The sequence below is a fragment of the Molothrus ater genome, chromosome 11, assembly GCF_012460135.2.
Source record: "Molothrus ater isolate BHLD 08-10-18 breed brown headed cowbird chromosome 11, BPBGC_Mater_1.1, whole genome shotgun sequence".
In the NCBI taxonomy this organism is placed as follows: Eukaryota; Metazoa; Chordata; class Aves; order Passeriformes; family Icteridae; genus Molothrus; species Molothrus ater.
In genome coordinates this window covers 9,084,525-9,102,164 of record NC_050488.2, presented here as the reverse complement: position 1 = coordinate 9,102,164, position 17,640 = coordinate 9,084,525, and the positions used below count along the sequence as shown (strand labels likewise).

The 17,640-nt window shown below is 36.6% G+C and overlaps 1 protein-coding gene across 25 annotated transcripts in view; it reads right to left on the bottom strand.

Moving 5' to 3' along the window:
- SLMAP (sarcolemma associated protein) overlaps positions 1 to 17,640 on the bottom strand; it is a 90,726-nt gene that overhangs the window by 35,211 nt on the left and 37,875 nt on the right. For 6 of the 25 annotated variants that reach the window (XM_036391066.2, XM_036391065.1, XM_036391064.1 and 3 more), the window contains exons 4-15: positions 17,225 to 17,297; positions 16,379 to 16,415; positions 14,907 to 14,969; positions 13,809 to 13,904; positions 13,467 to 13,538; positions 12,693 to 12,833; positions 11,898 to 12,035; positions 10,829 to 10,997; positions 10,693 to 10,743; positions 10,137 to 10,187; positions 6,571 to 6,633; positions 967 to 1,023 (exon numbers count right to left, since the gene is read on the bottom strand). In XM_036391066.2, coding sequence (XP_036246959.1) covers positions 967 to 1,023; positions 6,571 to 6,633; positions 10,137 to 10,187; positions 10,693 to 10,743; positions 10,829 to 10,997; positions 11,898 to 12,035; positions 12,693 to 12,833; positions 13,467 to 13,538; positions 13,809 to 13,904; positions 14,907 to 14,969; positions 16,379 to 16,415; positions 17,225 to 17,297 — 1,011 coding nt within the window. The remainder of the gene's footprint in view (positions 1 to 966; positions 1,024 to 6,570; positions 6,634 to 10,136; positions 10,188 to 10,692; positions 10,744 to 10,828; positions 10,998 to 11,897; positions 12,036 to 12,692; positions 12,834 to 13,466; positions 13,539 to 13,808; positions 13,905 to 14,906; positions 14,970 to 16,378; positions 16,416 to 17,224; positions 17,298 to 17,640) is intronic. The other 19 variants (XM_036391073.1, XM_036391072.1, XM_036391086.1 and 16 more) reach the window with 9 other exon arrangements.

Genomic DNA, 17,640 nt, shown 5'->3' with positions numbered 1-17,640 from the left:
GAGTTAGAATATATTACCAAACACTAAAAATAGCTCAGAGCTTTGCAATGGAAGGGGCATGCAAGTGTTACGTTACAGTTATTGTATGCATTCTTTTGCCAAATACGGCACCTGGTCTATAGCTTCCTCACATACAGAAAGGAGTTAAAGGTGCCATTCCATCCATTAAAGGAAGAGAAGATAAATTAAAATATCTCTATAACACTGGACCTTTTAGCAAACGAACATTTATTCAACACAACAACACTTGGCAGAAGCTCAGAGGGTAAAGAAGTGAGGCAGTATGTCCAGACATCAATAAAAAGCTGCAAGAGAGGAGTGAGCCTGCAAGTCCAAACAATCTTACATTATTAGACACTTGAAAAACATTGACCTGCACACTTGTTAGCAATCCTGACCTTGGCATTGTAAGGTAAGGGTGACTGTTCCTTGAAAAGTCTTTTCTAATTAGCTCCTTTAATTTAACTTGCTTTATACATTAGAGAAAAGAGTTGGAGAGGCACAGATATATTTTACTTGTAAAAGACATATTTAGGAGGTTAATACTTAAAGATATAAGATAGAAAAAAGTCAAAATAAAACACAGTTTTATTTAAAACCCAAACATTATTTCTATGTAGCTCTATAATAAAACCAAAATCCCATTTGGAATTCATGCAGACACTAAAGCTTGATATGAATTTACAAAAACTACTTTTTTTTTTAATGCATATTCAAGTAAGAACTCAGTCAATACCTGAAACTAGCATTTCATGCACTCAGTCATCAAAAATGGTTTCCATTAAATCTTTTTAGCCTACAAGAGTATTTGGAGTAGAGTTCAGCAAACAATTTCCCTCCCCTTTATTGAATTTCTCTTCAAATGTGTATTCAATCAAAACTCAAACTGCTGGCTTAACACAGAACATGCACTGAGTGACAGAAAAAGCATGCTTCAAAAACAGTTAAATAATCCAGAAGTCTAACCTTTCAAAAGCTTTGTTTCTTCCACCTTGGTTAGATGTCCTTCATCTATGATCTTGTCTGCCAAACAAAATAAGTGTTACTTTCCAAGCTCAAATTTTCCCTGCACGCATCTACGTAGAGTACATTCCATGACCAAATTAAAAGCTGATAATATTACTTCCTACTCAGCCTTGAACAAAAACTTTATTCTGGCAAGGAATAATGAAACAGAGCACACAAGCCTACCAGAACTTTGTGATACAGTGCATAATTATTTCTCCTTATTAACTTACATAATGCTGCACTTCACTAATGAGAATAAAAACAAAATTAATCAGAAGCAACAAATAATTAACACATTTCTCAAGTTTAGTTATCAAAAAAGGAATCTGAAGAGCTGGTTGCATGAAACAGACATCCACCCAACACAGCAGAAATCTAGAAATGCACCACAGTAAAACAGCAATAGAGAAGTCCCCTCAAGATCACCACTGCTTTTAACAGTGCCTGTGAAAGGTACACAGAAACAGCCTTTCTTTGTTTAAACCATTTAAGAGAGCTGCACAAAACTCCAAAAACTAGGAATGCATTACATTCAGGTTAATTAAAAATTGAGTTTTTATCCAAAGTCTACTTTAGGGAAGTCTACTCGTGTGTGTGAGGTGCACAAAAATCTTAGAAGTGGAATTTGATACTAGATTGCTAACTTCATCTAACTCCTGCTAGGCTATGAAGATAAACAAGAACACCAAGGAAAGACCAGGACTGGATTAATGAAGGACACAAAAAAAACTACTGAATAATTCATTTCTTTTTGCAGATGAGATTTCATTATTTCTAATTCCTTAAGAAGCAATGCCAACACAGAAGTATTGAGGATCCCATCTGACAGATCACATCCTCAATTTCTGTGTAGCAGATTTTACAGTCTAGTCCATGTTGAAAGCTGTTAGTCCCTGAAATATCAGGCTTGAGAAGCTGCCTCTGCCTCCCCTCCATGCTGTCCCTGTCAGATCCCTGATAACCAGGCAGGCAATGCAGTTTGCTGGATACTCCATGTGCTGTCAACAGGCAACAGACACAGAGAAGGCTGAATGAACAGCACAAACAGGAGAGTTCAGACTAAAGAAGCTGGATGACAGTAAATCCTCTTCAAATTAAAAACAAAATACAATCCCCAAAAAACTTTGAGCTTTTTCAGCTTCAAGTATCTCTGAAGATTAACTTGTCCCTCTTCTCCTCTGATGGCATGTTGCTGCAACTATGACAATCTAAGGACAGATGCAGGACAAGATCTGGGAGGAGAGGTCTTGTACAAACCTAGATGGTAGACAAACTTTCAGAGAAAAAGCCCTGAAGTCTGAAGAAGGGTTTTCATGGCCAAAAACTTGTCCTGTACTCTGCCCTCTCCCACACAGACAGATAAGCCTGTGGAAAAGAGATATTCCCTTCACCTACTTTTATCTACAAATATTATTCTGCATTAATGTAACATTTTACTAACACTGCTTCAGAAACACATGAAAGAGCACACTGGATTTTCAGGACTGGCTTTAGGTCTCAAGCAACTGTAGGAGATCACTCATCATCCAAGTTCAGAACAGCCTCAAGTTCCTCAGAGCTGGTGAGAATGACTGCCTAGACAGAGGACAGCATAGGGAATCAAGTTACTGGCAGCCACAAAAGTCAGGAGTTCAAGTGATACCATGAGTCTTCTTCCATTCTAAAGTAAAATAAATCTAAACAAAAGTCTTCATATATGATTATTCCAGTACTGAGCTGTGGCTGGAAGAGGGGTGGAAGGGAAGGCAGCAAGAAAAAACCTGGGAAATTCTCCCTGTAGATCTGAATAAAACAGCCAAATGCAAAAACAAGCAGCTTTCAACTGAGCTGAAGGGGTAACAGCTCAACCATGCTAGACTGCTAGCTTAAAATAGGCTTCTGTAATCAGCTTACAGAGGAAAATTTAGCATTATGGATTGATGCATCTTTTAGCTTTCACAATTCAGTAACTGTTAAACCCTGAATAACTGCAATACAAAACAGAAATCACCCTTCTTGACACAGATGTTTTCCTAACTGAAACTTCTGCATCAGTTCTTTACACTCTGTTTCCATGACTAAAAGAAACTGCAGGCATGGGGGCTTTTTGGCTTTTTTTTCCCCATTTCCATGGTGGCTTATTGTTTTCTAGAGTCCACTACTGATTTGACCATTTGTACAAAAGGTACATCCTTGGCACTGCTTCTGCAGCCAAGACCTTGAGCAGCAGCACACGAGGCTCTGCCAGCCTGCCCCAAAGCTGGCACAGCCAGGGTTCTGCACTTGGACTGACACCTGTCCTCACTTTCAGAACAAGTGAACATTCCCTGTGTTTCAAGAATGCTACCATTAATACATGGCATAAGCCAACAAAAAATACATTAATTCAGCTTGCTGGTAATTTAGATAATACAGAAAATTGGATGTTGGTATCACCAAACTCCATAGAACCTTTTTTTTCACTGTTACCATCCTAGTCACTAAAAATGGCAGAATCTAGACAATGAGGGGGAAAAAAGATAAAGAGACGTCTACTTGAAAACAGCTCTTTCAAATCTCTGCATTTTTAAATTTGACTATTTCAAAAAACTTCATAAACCTTATTTGTTTTTAAATCAATTAGTGTTTTCCCTGAATCAAGACATGCAATCTTGGCTACCAGAATATAAATTAGGGTAAGGATCTTAGCTTTAATTTCTGGCACAAAAGAACTTTAGCTTTCATGCTACCCAGTCCCTACTTAGCAGAAAGCAGAGAGGTACATAAACTAATGTTTTTACTGAAGTTAAAGCTGTGAAGTTAAGCTCTCAGTTAGTCCTTCAGATAATTCATATTTTCTTCTGCAGCCTAAAGCCAGCTTTCCTTTAGGTTTTTAGGCATTTCCTGTATTTTCAATTTAAGAACTCAATTTTAGATTTAGGTTGCCTATCACTATGTGCAATATAATAACTAAGATCTGTTAACATTACAATTATCCCTTAACTAACATGGCCCCTCTACATTTATATTTTGGCATCAAAATTGTCTTTGAAGTAGGCCAGGTTTGAAAACCAATAAAAAACCTGTCCCTCAATGCACAAATTTCCAACCATCTGAAAAAAGTGATACTAAACAGCTTTAACTTAGACACCTGCAGGTCAAAGGAAAAGTTAAAAATAATTCAATTCATTCAATCCATCCAAAAACTACTATTAATAAATCTTCAAAAATCAGCTTGGTGAAAAGAAGGAAGTTGACTTGCATTATAACCAAATGCAAAAATCACAAAGTAAGGGGGGAAAAATGGACACAAATAAAGAAGGGCTAGACTGGAGTGAAAGACAGGAAATTAGCAGGGCAACAGATCTCACTTTGGTCTATACATCATCACATTTTTGCTAATAATGCATATCATGGACTGATCAAAAAGAAGCACCATGACTTCTGCTCTTCACTGATTTTGACCAGCAGTTACTAAAAAAAAAAGCTATGGGATGAGCAAGAAGTGAACTGGATGTAATGATCAGAAAGTAAGAGACTTCCCAGATCATTCAGAGCCAGACTTCATAACACTCCACAGATGTCAGAGGTCAGGACACGTTACTGGATGGTGTTGTGAGCGCATTGTGCTTCAAAAATAAAAATAATTACATAATACCTTTAAAAATCTACAGAAGCTGGATTTTACAAACCATCTGGTTTTGGGGGTTTTTATTATATCATTATTGTTTAAGTAATAAACCTGCTTCCCTCTCAGTACTTAAGCCTCTGGGCAAAACCCCAACTTACTACCACATGATGAGCTACATACTCTTGCTCTGTATTGCCAGTCTGTATGATGTTGCTCTACACTATTTGCTGTATGCCTTAAAACTTGATTTCCTGACAATCTCTGAACTGTGATTTTTCTCCCCAGGAGTCCCCAACACTTGATGCTACACAGAGCAAAGAACAGGAGTAGGACTGAAGGGCAACACTTACATACAAAAGGCAAAGAACAGATCCTACAGTTTGCAGTTTTTAAGCTCATGATATTGTGAGGCCTCACTAAACATATCTGAATTTGGAAAAGGCAAACTTTCAGTCCAAGAAGAAATAAAAGTCGATGATTTGGATTTTTTCTTGATGTGAGAGTAAAAACTTAGACTGTCATAAAAAATGCAAATTACTGAACTTTTTGAACTCTATTCATTCCTTTAAAAATGAGGCAGTCAAGGCCTTGCAGTGTTTTCACTGTAGCTTTCAAAGTCTTGAGAAAGGGTAAGCATAAATCCACTGATGTTAATTTTACTCTTATCAGTACTCCTTTAACATTTTAGAATATTTTTCTAGATACTGTTGATCACTTTTCCTTCCCAATAGTGACAGGACTGGTCACATTTAGTTTGCAGAAGTGATACTAACCTAATTTTGCCAAAATAGGTTAAGCTAATATCCAAACAATGAAAACAGGCAACCAATTTGTATTTGAACATTGCACAGGGTGCTCTTCATGTTCTAGACAAGAAAAATGTTTACTCAAGCATTTAACTTCATTTTTACATACTGAAAAAACAAGATTCATACAAGATCTTGGCAAAATTTGGAATGATTTTAAACTGCAGCCTTACAAAAGACAGCTACCAGTCAATAACTTTTTAAAATAAACATTTTTCAAATAAAGTTTGAATTTTCATAGACAAACATTAGCAGTATCATGTAATTGGTTTATGGCACTGCAATCTGGATCACAAGCAGTAAAATCAAACAAGTCTACTACCCTGCCTCATGAAAACTGGAGAGGAAAGAGTCTAATGGCCATAATGTCAAAAATGATCCTGTCTTATTTCTGCTTGTAAATGCTTCTCTGCTCAATTTTAGGTACATAATTTCTATCAACTCTAAAGTAAAAAAATCCCAGATTTTCTTGAAGTTTAATAGCACTTTGTTTCTCTTCATCCTAATGATATTTTTCTTTCAGTAGGCAAAAAGTATAAATATCTTCAGTTTTTCTTTAATTATAGATGTGCAGACAGTGCTGCTTCATTACTAATTTTCAAAAGCATTTGCTTTGAAAAGCACGTTTCACATTCCAGAATAACACATCTTTCTAAAGACTGGTATTAAATTTTCTGTTTTTCTTAGAACAGTCTCTTAGATTTCCACTTACAAACTATGGACTTGTTTTCCCTTCTGTTCTTTTGTTAGAACTAATCTGGAGAATGTGTAAGGCCTTTAATTATCAGATAAATTACAGGTAAGGGAAAAGGCACCTCATTCTCTGTCCTTTGCCGCCTGTGATGTTTGCTTAAACTGACAGGTTTCAACTTCATTTGTAACAGGAGAAAAATTACCCTCAGTTTTAAACACCATGTGGCAATATCACCACCCTTCTGTTGGTCAGGGCTCAATGGTGGATGAACTGAGAAGAGACAATGTGAGCATCACTTGGCAAGAGCAAAGATATCCTAGTACACCTGCTTAATACCACAATGCCACAGTTCTATGCTTAGAAAATTTCTGCTACTACAGAAAGATTAAATAGTAGTGACAAATTCTGGTTTCATCCACCTTTCCTGTGTTTTCTGTTGTTTTTAAAGCAAATGTGAACACTCTTGTACTCACTCTGACATTCTATGAACTGATGAATAAAAGTGCAGTCCCCTCCACTCTTTGAAAGAAAGTGCTCTAGTAGAGAAAGAAACACTTCAGTTTACATCTTCTTATCATTTCCAAATTGATGCAACAAAAAATTTGAAAGGCATATTAACAATATTTGTCAGTGTATTCACGATGGACTTTTGAATCAAATCTGAGTTAATATGCAAGCAGACAAGACATGAAATTGAAATGATGTCTGAGTGATACTAGGAAATAGATTACTCTTTAAAACTGGTCAGAAGAAAGAAGTATTTCAGCTGCATTTTCAAAAGAAACTTGCTTTTAACCTATATTCTTCAGTATTTTTATTAGCTTTAGAAGGGTATTTTAAAAGTTTTTCATTAATCTTCATATTGATTCTTCATATCCAATACCCTCTATTTTAGAAGTATTGTTGAATATATGCCTATACTTTTTAAACAGTTTCACTTTGAAAAGACAGTTTTGCAGCAGAGTTCCTAAAACTGGGCTCTGTTCCCAGGTCCTTGCTCAGCCCCCAACTCCATCAGAATCCTGCATCTCTTCAAGGTGCCAACACTTCCTTTCTGAAGAACCTCAAAAATCCTTTGACCAAGGGTCCAGCAGTGGGAAAAGGCTGGCACCAGTACAAACCTTTAGGATGTGCTACATTCTAACCAAACTGTTCAATCATTAGCTCTGATATCACAAGTTCAACTGCTAAGCTTTACTGTATCTCAAAATTACTCTAAAAAATAAACTTTTTTTGACCCACAAGGACAGAGCTTTTAAAAAAACAGCATCGTGGCTGTAAAATTTATTTTCCACATTTAAAGTTCATTTTGTTTTCCCTTTTCCTTTTTACTTGGTCCTCTAAGTGACTGTATACAAATTTATCTTTCTTCATGTAATATTCATCTCACAAAATTTAAAGATGAAAGCCAGGCGTGGTGCAACGCACTGAGAAAAATACCACTTTTTGAAACAATTTAGTTCTACGCAACTTTTATCAGGGGCTTGCTGTACAAACAAGTTCCTCTCTTCTGCATGTCCAGTGAGAGAAAATGAATGCCTAACCATCATCCTCTAATACACGTTTTCTATTAAAAGCCTCTGGAGAGGCTTTAGTTCCTCTAGTTCTTAGTTTCTCTACTCTGAATACAGCTCCTGACTACTACAGCCACAGAAAAAAGCAATGTAAACCATTATTCCAGTCATGGCCAGGTAGTGTGCCTGTGCACACACTTTGAGAGAAAGAGAGACAAAAGAATTTTTAAAAGCATACTGATTTTACATGGGTTTTACAGTTTTCCTCTTTCATTCCCAAAGTTGCTCAACCTGCATTATAAACTCTAAATTCTTAGCTCTTCTAAAATAATGTAGAACTACATGGCAAAAAAACCCAAACAAACAAACAAACAAAAAACCCACCAAAACCAAACAAAATCCCCCCAAAAAAACCCTAAAAAACCTCAAACCAAAACAACCTCAAACAAAACCCCAAACACCCCCCCCCGCCAAAACAAAAAAAAAATCAAAACAAAACCCCCAAAACCCAGCAGTAACTGCTTCCTGCTGCTTTTAAGAGAATAAAATCCAAAATCTGACAGAGCAAATAACTGCCCATCTGTCATCCAAGGGCTGCATAAGGGACTGGAAGATGCAAAAAGGCACAGACTGTCATGAAGAGAACACAGGGCAGCAAGCTGTAAAATGCCAGAGAAATGGGGATGGATCGGGTATGGCAGAGATGCAGGGAAATGTACAACTGACAGAATAATGAAAAGCTGCACTAAAATACAGAATAATGAAAGAGCATGGTATGTGCATGACAGAAAAGGTGATAGATTGTATAAACACACAGAAAGAGAACTCGAATGAGCAGTTATATGTTGCCTGTACTCAAAGAAAAATAACCTGGCAAAAAGCTTCCTAAAACTTGCAGGTTTAAGTACAAGTTCCACTGTTACTCATAGGATGGAGGAATCTATCTTATGCATCAGTTCAGATGACACTGACTCTTGTACAACCCAAAAGAAGTCCAAAAGGGATTGCTTCTTCACCTTTGACCAAAAAAGTGAGTTTCAGTGATATAATGACATTTGTTACAATCACACAATGATTTTTAAATGGGCAATTTTAAAATTTGGACTTGTAAAAGGTGTCAGTATTTAAAAATCTCACATGACATTCCTACCAACAATTTTAAAATAAACAAAAAGTGTTTATTTAAAAAATATCAAATCTAGTATCATGTCATAAATCATTCCTCTATAAAATAACATATACTTGAAGTGAGAGCTCAAAAGCTTTTACAAAATGTGTCAAATTAGCTCTAGTTTAAAAAAGAGAAAAGCAGATCTATTTCTTAAGCATTCTATCAAATATAAAGCTATTACCAACCTAAAACTTGGCATCAGAAAGATGGATGAATCTATATAAAAATAAAATCTCATGGCAGTGTAGAGAAGTGGGAACAAACATTGCATGTCCTGCTTGCTAACCTCAGGATGCACCACAGCTAAGTGCACAAACTGCTGAGGCACTCAGGAGGAACCAGCACTCTGAGCTTTAGGGGGGGCTTTGGTGCAGTTCCTGTAGCTGTTTAACAGATCTGTCCTCTGCTCCCAATAAGGAGGTCATGTCATGATTAACTTTTGATTTTGCTATTGGTCTTCCTAGTTAAGAACTTCATAATTTACAAATATGCATATGGAGCTAAAAATTCTGTTTCAAAAATATAAATACAGGAACCCTTAAACACTGTGAATATTGGTTAAAACCCTGACCTCTCTATATAGGTTCCTGAACCCTCAAACCAATCTACCATCATCCCTCAGACTGTAAAAGCAAGCTACATCAAGGAAAAAATTTAAATTGACATAAGAGGACAAATTTATGTCAGCCAATTAAACAATCTGGAATCATAACTGGAATATTTTTTGCTATATGTGATATTGGACAATTTCACTCAAAAAACTTTGTGTATGTTAAGACACATGAGCTAAAATGGCCTTTAAAAAACCCTATCGCTTAGTTCAATCTGTATTAATTCCTGTTTAACATAAAGATACTTCTGGAGTTTTTAAAAGTTAGTTTTCACTGATTATAAATTTTATATACTCACATTTTTCATATTAAAGTTATAAAAAATAGGTTTTGCTGACTTTACTTATCATACCCAACTTTACCAGAAAAACACTGCATGTGTATGTGTTGCAAGGGAAAATTAACAGGAAAAACAATCAATGAGTTCTCCACTTTCTTGTGTCACAACCCGGACAACATTCAATCAGTAGACTCCTACTGATTCCTGTGACAGCCCATCACAAACAAAAACACCAAACCAACAAAAAGAGACAGCCTCCAAGTGATTTTGTTGTATTCTGCAGAACTTTCTAAAAGCACTGTGACTGGAAGTAGACACAAAAAAAACCCCAAAAAGCTGGTCAGGAGTCGCCAAATTCATTCGCAAAGAGAAAAAATTCCAAGCAAAAGTTTAGAGAACATTTTGAATTTGTTCATTTTCAAACATCAACCATAAGACAAAAGGTAGCCCTCAGATACACTACCTTTCTCTGTGCTCCCATTAATTTTAGGTATGAAGTCGTCAACTTGTATGCCTAGGATTAAGAAAGGGCATTATTTTTGGAATCAAGAAAAATTTTGGGCTTTGTTTCTTTATAAACACAGCATTTTGAAATGTACCTGGCTTTTCATACCACCTCCTCACAAGTACCTAATCAGACAAAGCAGGCAGTTTGATTTGTTTCCTGCTAGAGATGATGCTGCTGTTTGTTCAAACGTCTAAGAGGTTATTAAGGCCAAAGAATGACTGCCTATTACACACATATACGTGCGTACAGATGGATATAAAATGTGTTATAAAATGTGTTATAAAATGTGTTATAAAACAAGCCCCGGGCCGGAGCAAACACCCGCAGCAGCAGCGCCCTCTGCCGGCCCTGCCCGACACGGCCCCAGCAGCCCAGGAGAGCTCCTTACTGGGGAAACTGGGAATTGGAATTCTTCTGCCAGACACCGAGACTACGAGATTATCCTAACAAAGGTGACAAAGGAATAGCAAACGCGGAAACCAGCTTGAAACAAGAAATTGATCACACCTACCTAAGCTGTTGTGTTCTTTAAGAGTTTTCTCTTGCAGGTGTTCTAACCGTACTGTAAACAGAAGTCCAAGAAAAAGGTATTTCACAGATTAAAAGAAAAACAAATAACCAAAGATCTTTCCCCGCTATTGACTAACCTTGTAAAGCAGTCAGCCGCTCATTGGTGAAGTCATTATCAGCCTGCAAAGCTTCTATTTTTGCTTGAAGCTCTTGCTCTCTTTCTTCCATTTCATCTATTTTATGCTGCAATTCTTTTTTCTCAGCCAGTCCTTTTTGTTGGATTTCTTCTTGTCTTCCTTCTGCTACCTGCTCCAAAAGATTTTTTAAATCCGCCAAAAAATCAAAATTACCATGTGGAAAAATAGATCTTCTTGTTTTTTATGTGACTAAATGTACATAAGTGACTTTCTTAGCTAATCAGATTTAAAAAATGAAAAAAAAAATCAAATCTACTACCTTTATACAAATTTCACTACAAGCAGACTGAGAAAACCTCAAAATATCTGAAGCAACTTTTTGACTGAGGAACATAAATTTAACAGCAAGAGTAAAGGGCCTTAGAACGAAGAAATGCCCAAAGTCTCCAGCAACTCAATTCAATCAAAACCCAAGAACCCTCCTGAACTGAATGTACACTGCACAGACCACCTTGATTGCAAGTCACATCTTTTTCCTTGCTGAATCTCAAGAACATAAGTTTTAAACTGTCTCCTCCCTCAAAACAAGGTAATAAATTTCACATTTGATCCTTCGGGGTACACTCATCATCAGTGATCAACCCATTACTGGGAAACCAGCTGCCTAGGAGTAGCAATTTCATCTTTTAATTTGGAAAGAAAAACTTCTCTGAGGTACTGAACTAGAAACCTGGGTTCCAATTCCAGTATTTATCCAATATAAATGCAACAACTGCCTCAGGTCTCCAGAGATAACACCATTACCTTCCTCCTCCACAACTCCTATTTGACTAGACTGGAGACTCTTGGAGAACAGGCTTTATCATAAAGTGATTATTCTGTTCTCCAGCATAAAGGACCTTAAATATTAATTTACTTCATTCATAGACTTAGATATTGACACTATTGCTAACTGTTGTTTAACAAGTTTCTTAACTTTTTTGTTAGCTGCATTAGAAGTTAAACTGTATTTATTTGTTTCATTTATCACATTTATTCTATCCTAAGTCAGATGAAATTCTGTCATTACCTTTAGCTTGTCAGAAAGATCTTTAATTTCATTTACAGCTCCATTGTACTTATTAGCTAATTCCCTTAATTCTTCCTGAGTCCGCTCATTCATTTCTTTCAGGTGTGTACATTCATCTTCTGTGTTACTTAAACTCCGCTGCAAGACAGAATGATTGTGCAATAAATAATAACAAAACACAGACAAACATCCAAACACTGCAGGTGATCTCTTTTTTCCAAGCAGTATACATGCATAGGATGCCAACTAGTCTTATGAGACTTCTTGACCAAGGGAATATAGCAAATAATGATAAAGGAAAAGAAAATAAAGGAAAAGAGGATAATGTGAGATATTATAAGGCAGAAAATCTCACTTCAAAAGACTGTCTAGCACTTAGACTGTAAAAGCTCATTGTAAAAGCTCCTTTAAGCTTTGTACACTTTGTACAATGGTCAAGTGTATATTTCTATAAATGCTGCAGTTTAAACAAGGTCTTACAGCATTTTTTAAATGCATCTATGTCATTTTCCCTGTGTATGTCCCACATAGAGTAACTTCTGTAAGACAGCATAATGAATTTTGAAAGCAGGGAGAAAAGGGAAGAGCTGAAAGAATAGTTTCTCATTAGTGGTTTAACAATCTTAGTCCTGTCTAAAACAGGAGAAATCAACACTACTACTTAATATCCTGCAAGTGCAGAGTGCAACAGATACTGACATAACACAGCAACAAAGCAGGGGTCTAAACAGCAATAGTTACAACTATTTCAGCATTTCCAGAAGAACAGGCATGAAACTTCCTTCAGGCATGTACCTCCACTTCAGATAGTTTTCTGACCACTTCAATTTTCTCCTGAAGGACCCGCCTCAGGGACTCTTTGGCTGTTGTCTCATAGTTGTGTTTGTCTTCCTGTAATGCTATAAGCTCTTTTCGTATACTGTCTTCTGTTTGATTCTGCACACACAAAATAGTTCAAGAATAGAATAATTACTGGTTTGCTCATTAAATAAAATAGATTGTGATCAAGTCTGTTCTATTAAAAAATGTTTAGCAATTTCTGATAGATGAGAAAATGTTATGTACAAATCAGTGATCAAAGATTCTTGACATGACTGGGTATAAGTGATTTTTTGAAGTGTGTGTATAGCAGCACACATTCAGTGGTCAGTTTTGATCCCAGGGGAATTATGGCACTTTTAGGCACTGCTAAGACAATGCCAAGCCTAGGAGATATAGAACTGGACAAACCAGGTCCCAGAGAAGGACTTTAAACAGGACCTGCAGAAAAAGTTTTTATAATGTAGATAGTTGAGAGGAAATAGAAATAAAATAAAATCCAATAATCAGGGCAGCACACACTTGTAATTCTGAATATCAGACAGGACATGGGCAATGAAAACAACAGCCACTTATTGAGGTGCCTTAAAATACAGAGCAGTTTTTGTGCTACTCAGATTATCAAAGTTGCATAGGCTCCCTTTGGAAAGCTTATGTTCCAAATGCTTTCTACAACTAGCTACTTCCAAAACACTTGAAAAGAGCTGCCTTTCAGCACTCCTAATATTTGACTTCAAGTGAACTACTTACCTTTGAACAAGCTTGTAATTGATTTCCCATAACCTCTAGTCTTGATAGCAGCCTGTCTTCATCTATTAAAGCCTAGAAGAAAAGAAGTATCATAGAATTATCCCATGCTTAATGTAGTGCCAGTAGAGTTCTGCTTTAAAGATCTGAATTTTGTTGGAATACTTACTCCTAATAGCTATTTCAAAGGTACACAACCACCAAATTTATTAAACATTGTCTTTTGCAGTTTTAGAGAACTACCACAAAGCTTTTATTATTTCTGCTGCTTTTTCCCTGCATTAACAGCTAAAATTTATATGGCAGTGCACAGTTGAGTCCATAAGGAAAGGATCCTGCAGATACCTGCCAACTAGTATCTGAAGCCTCTTGTGTGACAGCAAGTAGTCGCTGAAGGGTTGCCAGCTTCTGTTCCAACATTTGTTCCCGATGTAAGGCTTCCTGTGAAGAGAGCAGGGCACCACTCAGTTCAGCTAGAACAACTCAGGAAATCAAGCAACAGAAGAGATCCCAAAATACAACAAAAAAAGGAAATGTGAATAGCAAACACTGTCAACTTGTTCAAAACCGTAAACCCATTCCATTATATCCATCCACAAATTGATTTGCATAGTTTAATTAGAAAATGCTATCTTATAACCTCAGGTTCCTAAACCATTCATTCTTCAGGCTATGTTGCACATGCTGAGGACACACTGTTATTCTTCCCAAGACTTAAAGATACTTCATCTCCTCAATAATTTAAGTAACAAAGCTGCAGACACCAAAGGACAGCTTGGCAGCTTCCATGCAATGAGCTGTTCATCCTCACATGAGGTCACAAAAGAGAAATGCCAAGCAAGAACTACTATTTCTGTTTGATTTTTGTTTTATGACAGGAAGACAGAAGAGCATCTTCGTTAACTCCAGGATATGGAGAGAGAACAGATTGGTGAGTGAATATGTATTTGGCTTCCAAAGAAAGAGCATCTGCATGAGCTCCTTCCTGCTATGTCAGCAAATACATATAAAGATAGATACTATCTCAAAAGCCTTCATGTGAACAAATAAAAATTGCCATTATCAAATAAAACCAGGCAAAATAAAGAAGCAGAACTTATACACAGTTAAACTTGGAAAGAATTTATCAGCAAAAAAGTTTTCATTTTTTCCCAGAAAGCTGATTTTATTATCCTTTCTAAAGAGTTTACTTTTATCTATCAGCACACAGTTTAACATGCTACCATTTTGCATTCTAACTCTTTTGTGCCATGACATCTTGGGAAAAGCACACCTATTAAACTGACACAGAAGCAGGCACAGAAAGGCTGGTGATGCCAGTGAGGAAGAACTGCCAGCACTGTCCCTTCCTTTGTAGTTTCCAACAGATACAAGCCACAGGATAAGATTTGTGTTTTGAACAAAAATATTCAGCCAAACTAAGTGCCCTTAAAGAAAACTTACTTGTAGATACTGTGAAAGCTGAAACAATTCCTGAGAATACATACTGGGAGTGTTAGCAGCAACCTGAAAAAGAAGACAAGTAGGAATCAGAATGGTTTTGGATTTGTCATTAAACAGAAGTAATGTGAAATGCACTTAAATCTAGTCACAAAGGTAAACTTCATATTACCTAATAATAGCATTTTGCTTAATTTCTTGTTCTGATATTATTTATGGGGTTTTTTTATCATAGAACTTCCCAACTTGGGACTTAGGCCCCACTGTTTTTCTGCACAAGTTCTTGAACAACCAAGACACTAATGGGTTTCAAGCTTTTGGTACAGTTGAGACTGAACTGACAAAGAAACAAGGGGCACAAAGGTGAAGCTATTCAACTCAATGACAAACACAAATTGTGGGCTTTCAGCTTGATGTCACCACACATATTACAGCTGCACACTTCCTGCTGACCTACAAGTTAGCATCATTGTCTCCCTTTATAAGCATCTATTTCAGAATTAAGGAATACCTGTATTATCTTTGAATAACAACAAACTGTTCTTCACTTGGAGAGAAGTGGGGGGTTGTTCTGTGGGTTTATTTCAGCAAATTTATTTACTAATTCTTGTAGGCTTCCTACATTGAAATAATTTTTAACTGTTTTCCCACAGTTATACCTGCAGACCCACCTCAGGATTTCTCCCCTTGCCCTGGATTCAAGCCACACATATTGTTTGGAAATCTCAACTTAAACACAGTCTATGAACTCCTCATGCTGCTGGTTTCACAAGTAAGTTTCCACAGTTTCTTGAAACTTTGTTCTTGGTCCATAAAACTCTGATTAGAACCTATTTAAGTAAATCCTTCTTTTTAGAGACTAGAGAAATAATCAACTCCTGATCACTTTTCTCAAGGCAATCTCTATTAGCAGCTTTTCTGCAAGTCCCCCACATTACCAAAGCTGAGTTTAAGAACTACACTTTACAATACTGACTCCATGAATCTACAGTGAGCAACTGTGGCTCTCCAAGAGAGGCAGAGAGGTTTGGTCTCAGTCTTCCTTGGGAACAGGACAGTGCTTTCCAGACTGTGCAGCACAGCTTCTCCTCCATAAAATACATGGTATAAAGAAAACAGACCTCATCCAAACACCAAATCATGAGCTACTCTTGGGTCCTACAGAACACCAAGTATTAAATTATGCAACACCTGTTAGTCTGTCAACCTGTCAACTTAACAGCAATGGTTTTGTTCCAAAGCCATGTTTCAGGTGCCACTATGTAAAAAAATCAACTTACCTTCAAATATACACTGTAATACTGCATTACTTCTCTACCTTAAATGTCACTCAAAATATTAAACTAGGTAAAAAAAGTCAGTGGAAAACATATCAAAATGTTACTGAACACATTTGACTATTTCTTCATCTTGATAACAAGTCTGAAAATACCATGTGCTTGAATAAGGCATAAACCAGCAAATTACTGAATTACCTTGTCAACAGGACTTGGTAATGGTGCATGGATAACACTAAAAAATAAAAAAAAGTGGACACAAAATACATAAATGTTGTACTTGGACATTTTCATCACTAAAAATATAACAACATACATTTTTACTGTTTCTTATTTAAACATGAAATTATATGGCAAATCTTCTATAATAATTTACTTTTACTTATCTTCCCATAAGCAAGCAAAGATACCCTAAAGCTTCACACAAGTGTTTCTGAATACTAATGATAAAAGGATATTTAAATAAGCAATAAACCCTAAAAAACTGTTGATAATGAAAAATGACTAAAATTATGCCATTTGTGATTAGCATTCAGTGCACACAAAATGTTCAAGTTTTTGGTTTCTACTACTCTTGGAAGATTTCTCAAAAATGGGCATATAGACAGAAAATACTGTCAATATTCATCTGAATTTGCATCAGCTTCACTTTAGTCAAGTTTATGTGCATCTAAAAGAGCCAAAAGAATAATCACAAAGAGGGCAGGAGAATTTGCTTATTTGCTTTATTTTTCTCCATATTCTTCTGTTTCTAATACCCATTTCAGCAGAGTAAACTATAGTCAGAAAACCCCAACTACCTAAGAAATTTTTTCTTCTTCTAGAGAACTTCTTTATTCTTCAGAGTCATCTTAATTACTAAAAACAACAAGCAAATGAGGTTTTTTTCCTCATAATGCCTGCAATAAGAACCATGCACTCAGTTACTCGCTTTGCAGGATTACAGGCAAACCAACTGCTCCCATGATGATTTTAAACATAATATCCATCAAGTCCTCATCATACAGTAGCTGAACTTTGGTACATGTGAATCCATATCCTTACTCTGATCGCAATCGAGCTTCCATTCCATCTGGAAGGAACAGTTTGATTGTGGAGACTATACATCCATGGGTAACTGAAAAGAAACAAACACTAAGTCATCGTGATCCATTACTACTTCATTTGAAGTTCAGTGCTTCATGTTACAGTGACCAAGTAAACTGTCTAAGGAAACGCTGAGACAGGCAAAGAGGAGGAGGCATGAACACCTTCAGGCACCAGTGCCTGGGTCTGCCTTCTCAAACCTCCTCTGGACACAGGAAACTTCATCATTACAAACTTGAGGAGGTCATGCTGTGTACTCAGTCCTGGCTGTGGAGCAGTTCCAGTTCCAACTCTTCCACATGCTGCAATACTGGAAACTTGTCTTTACTAAGTTAAAAAAGTGAATGCTTTGATCATAAATGAGTGAAGCAGAA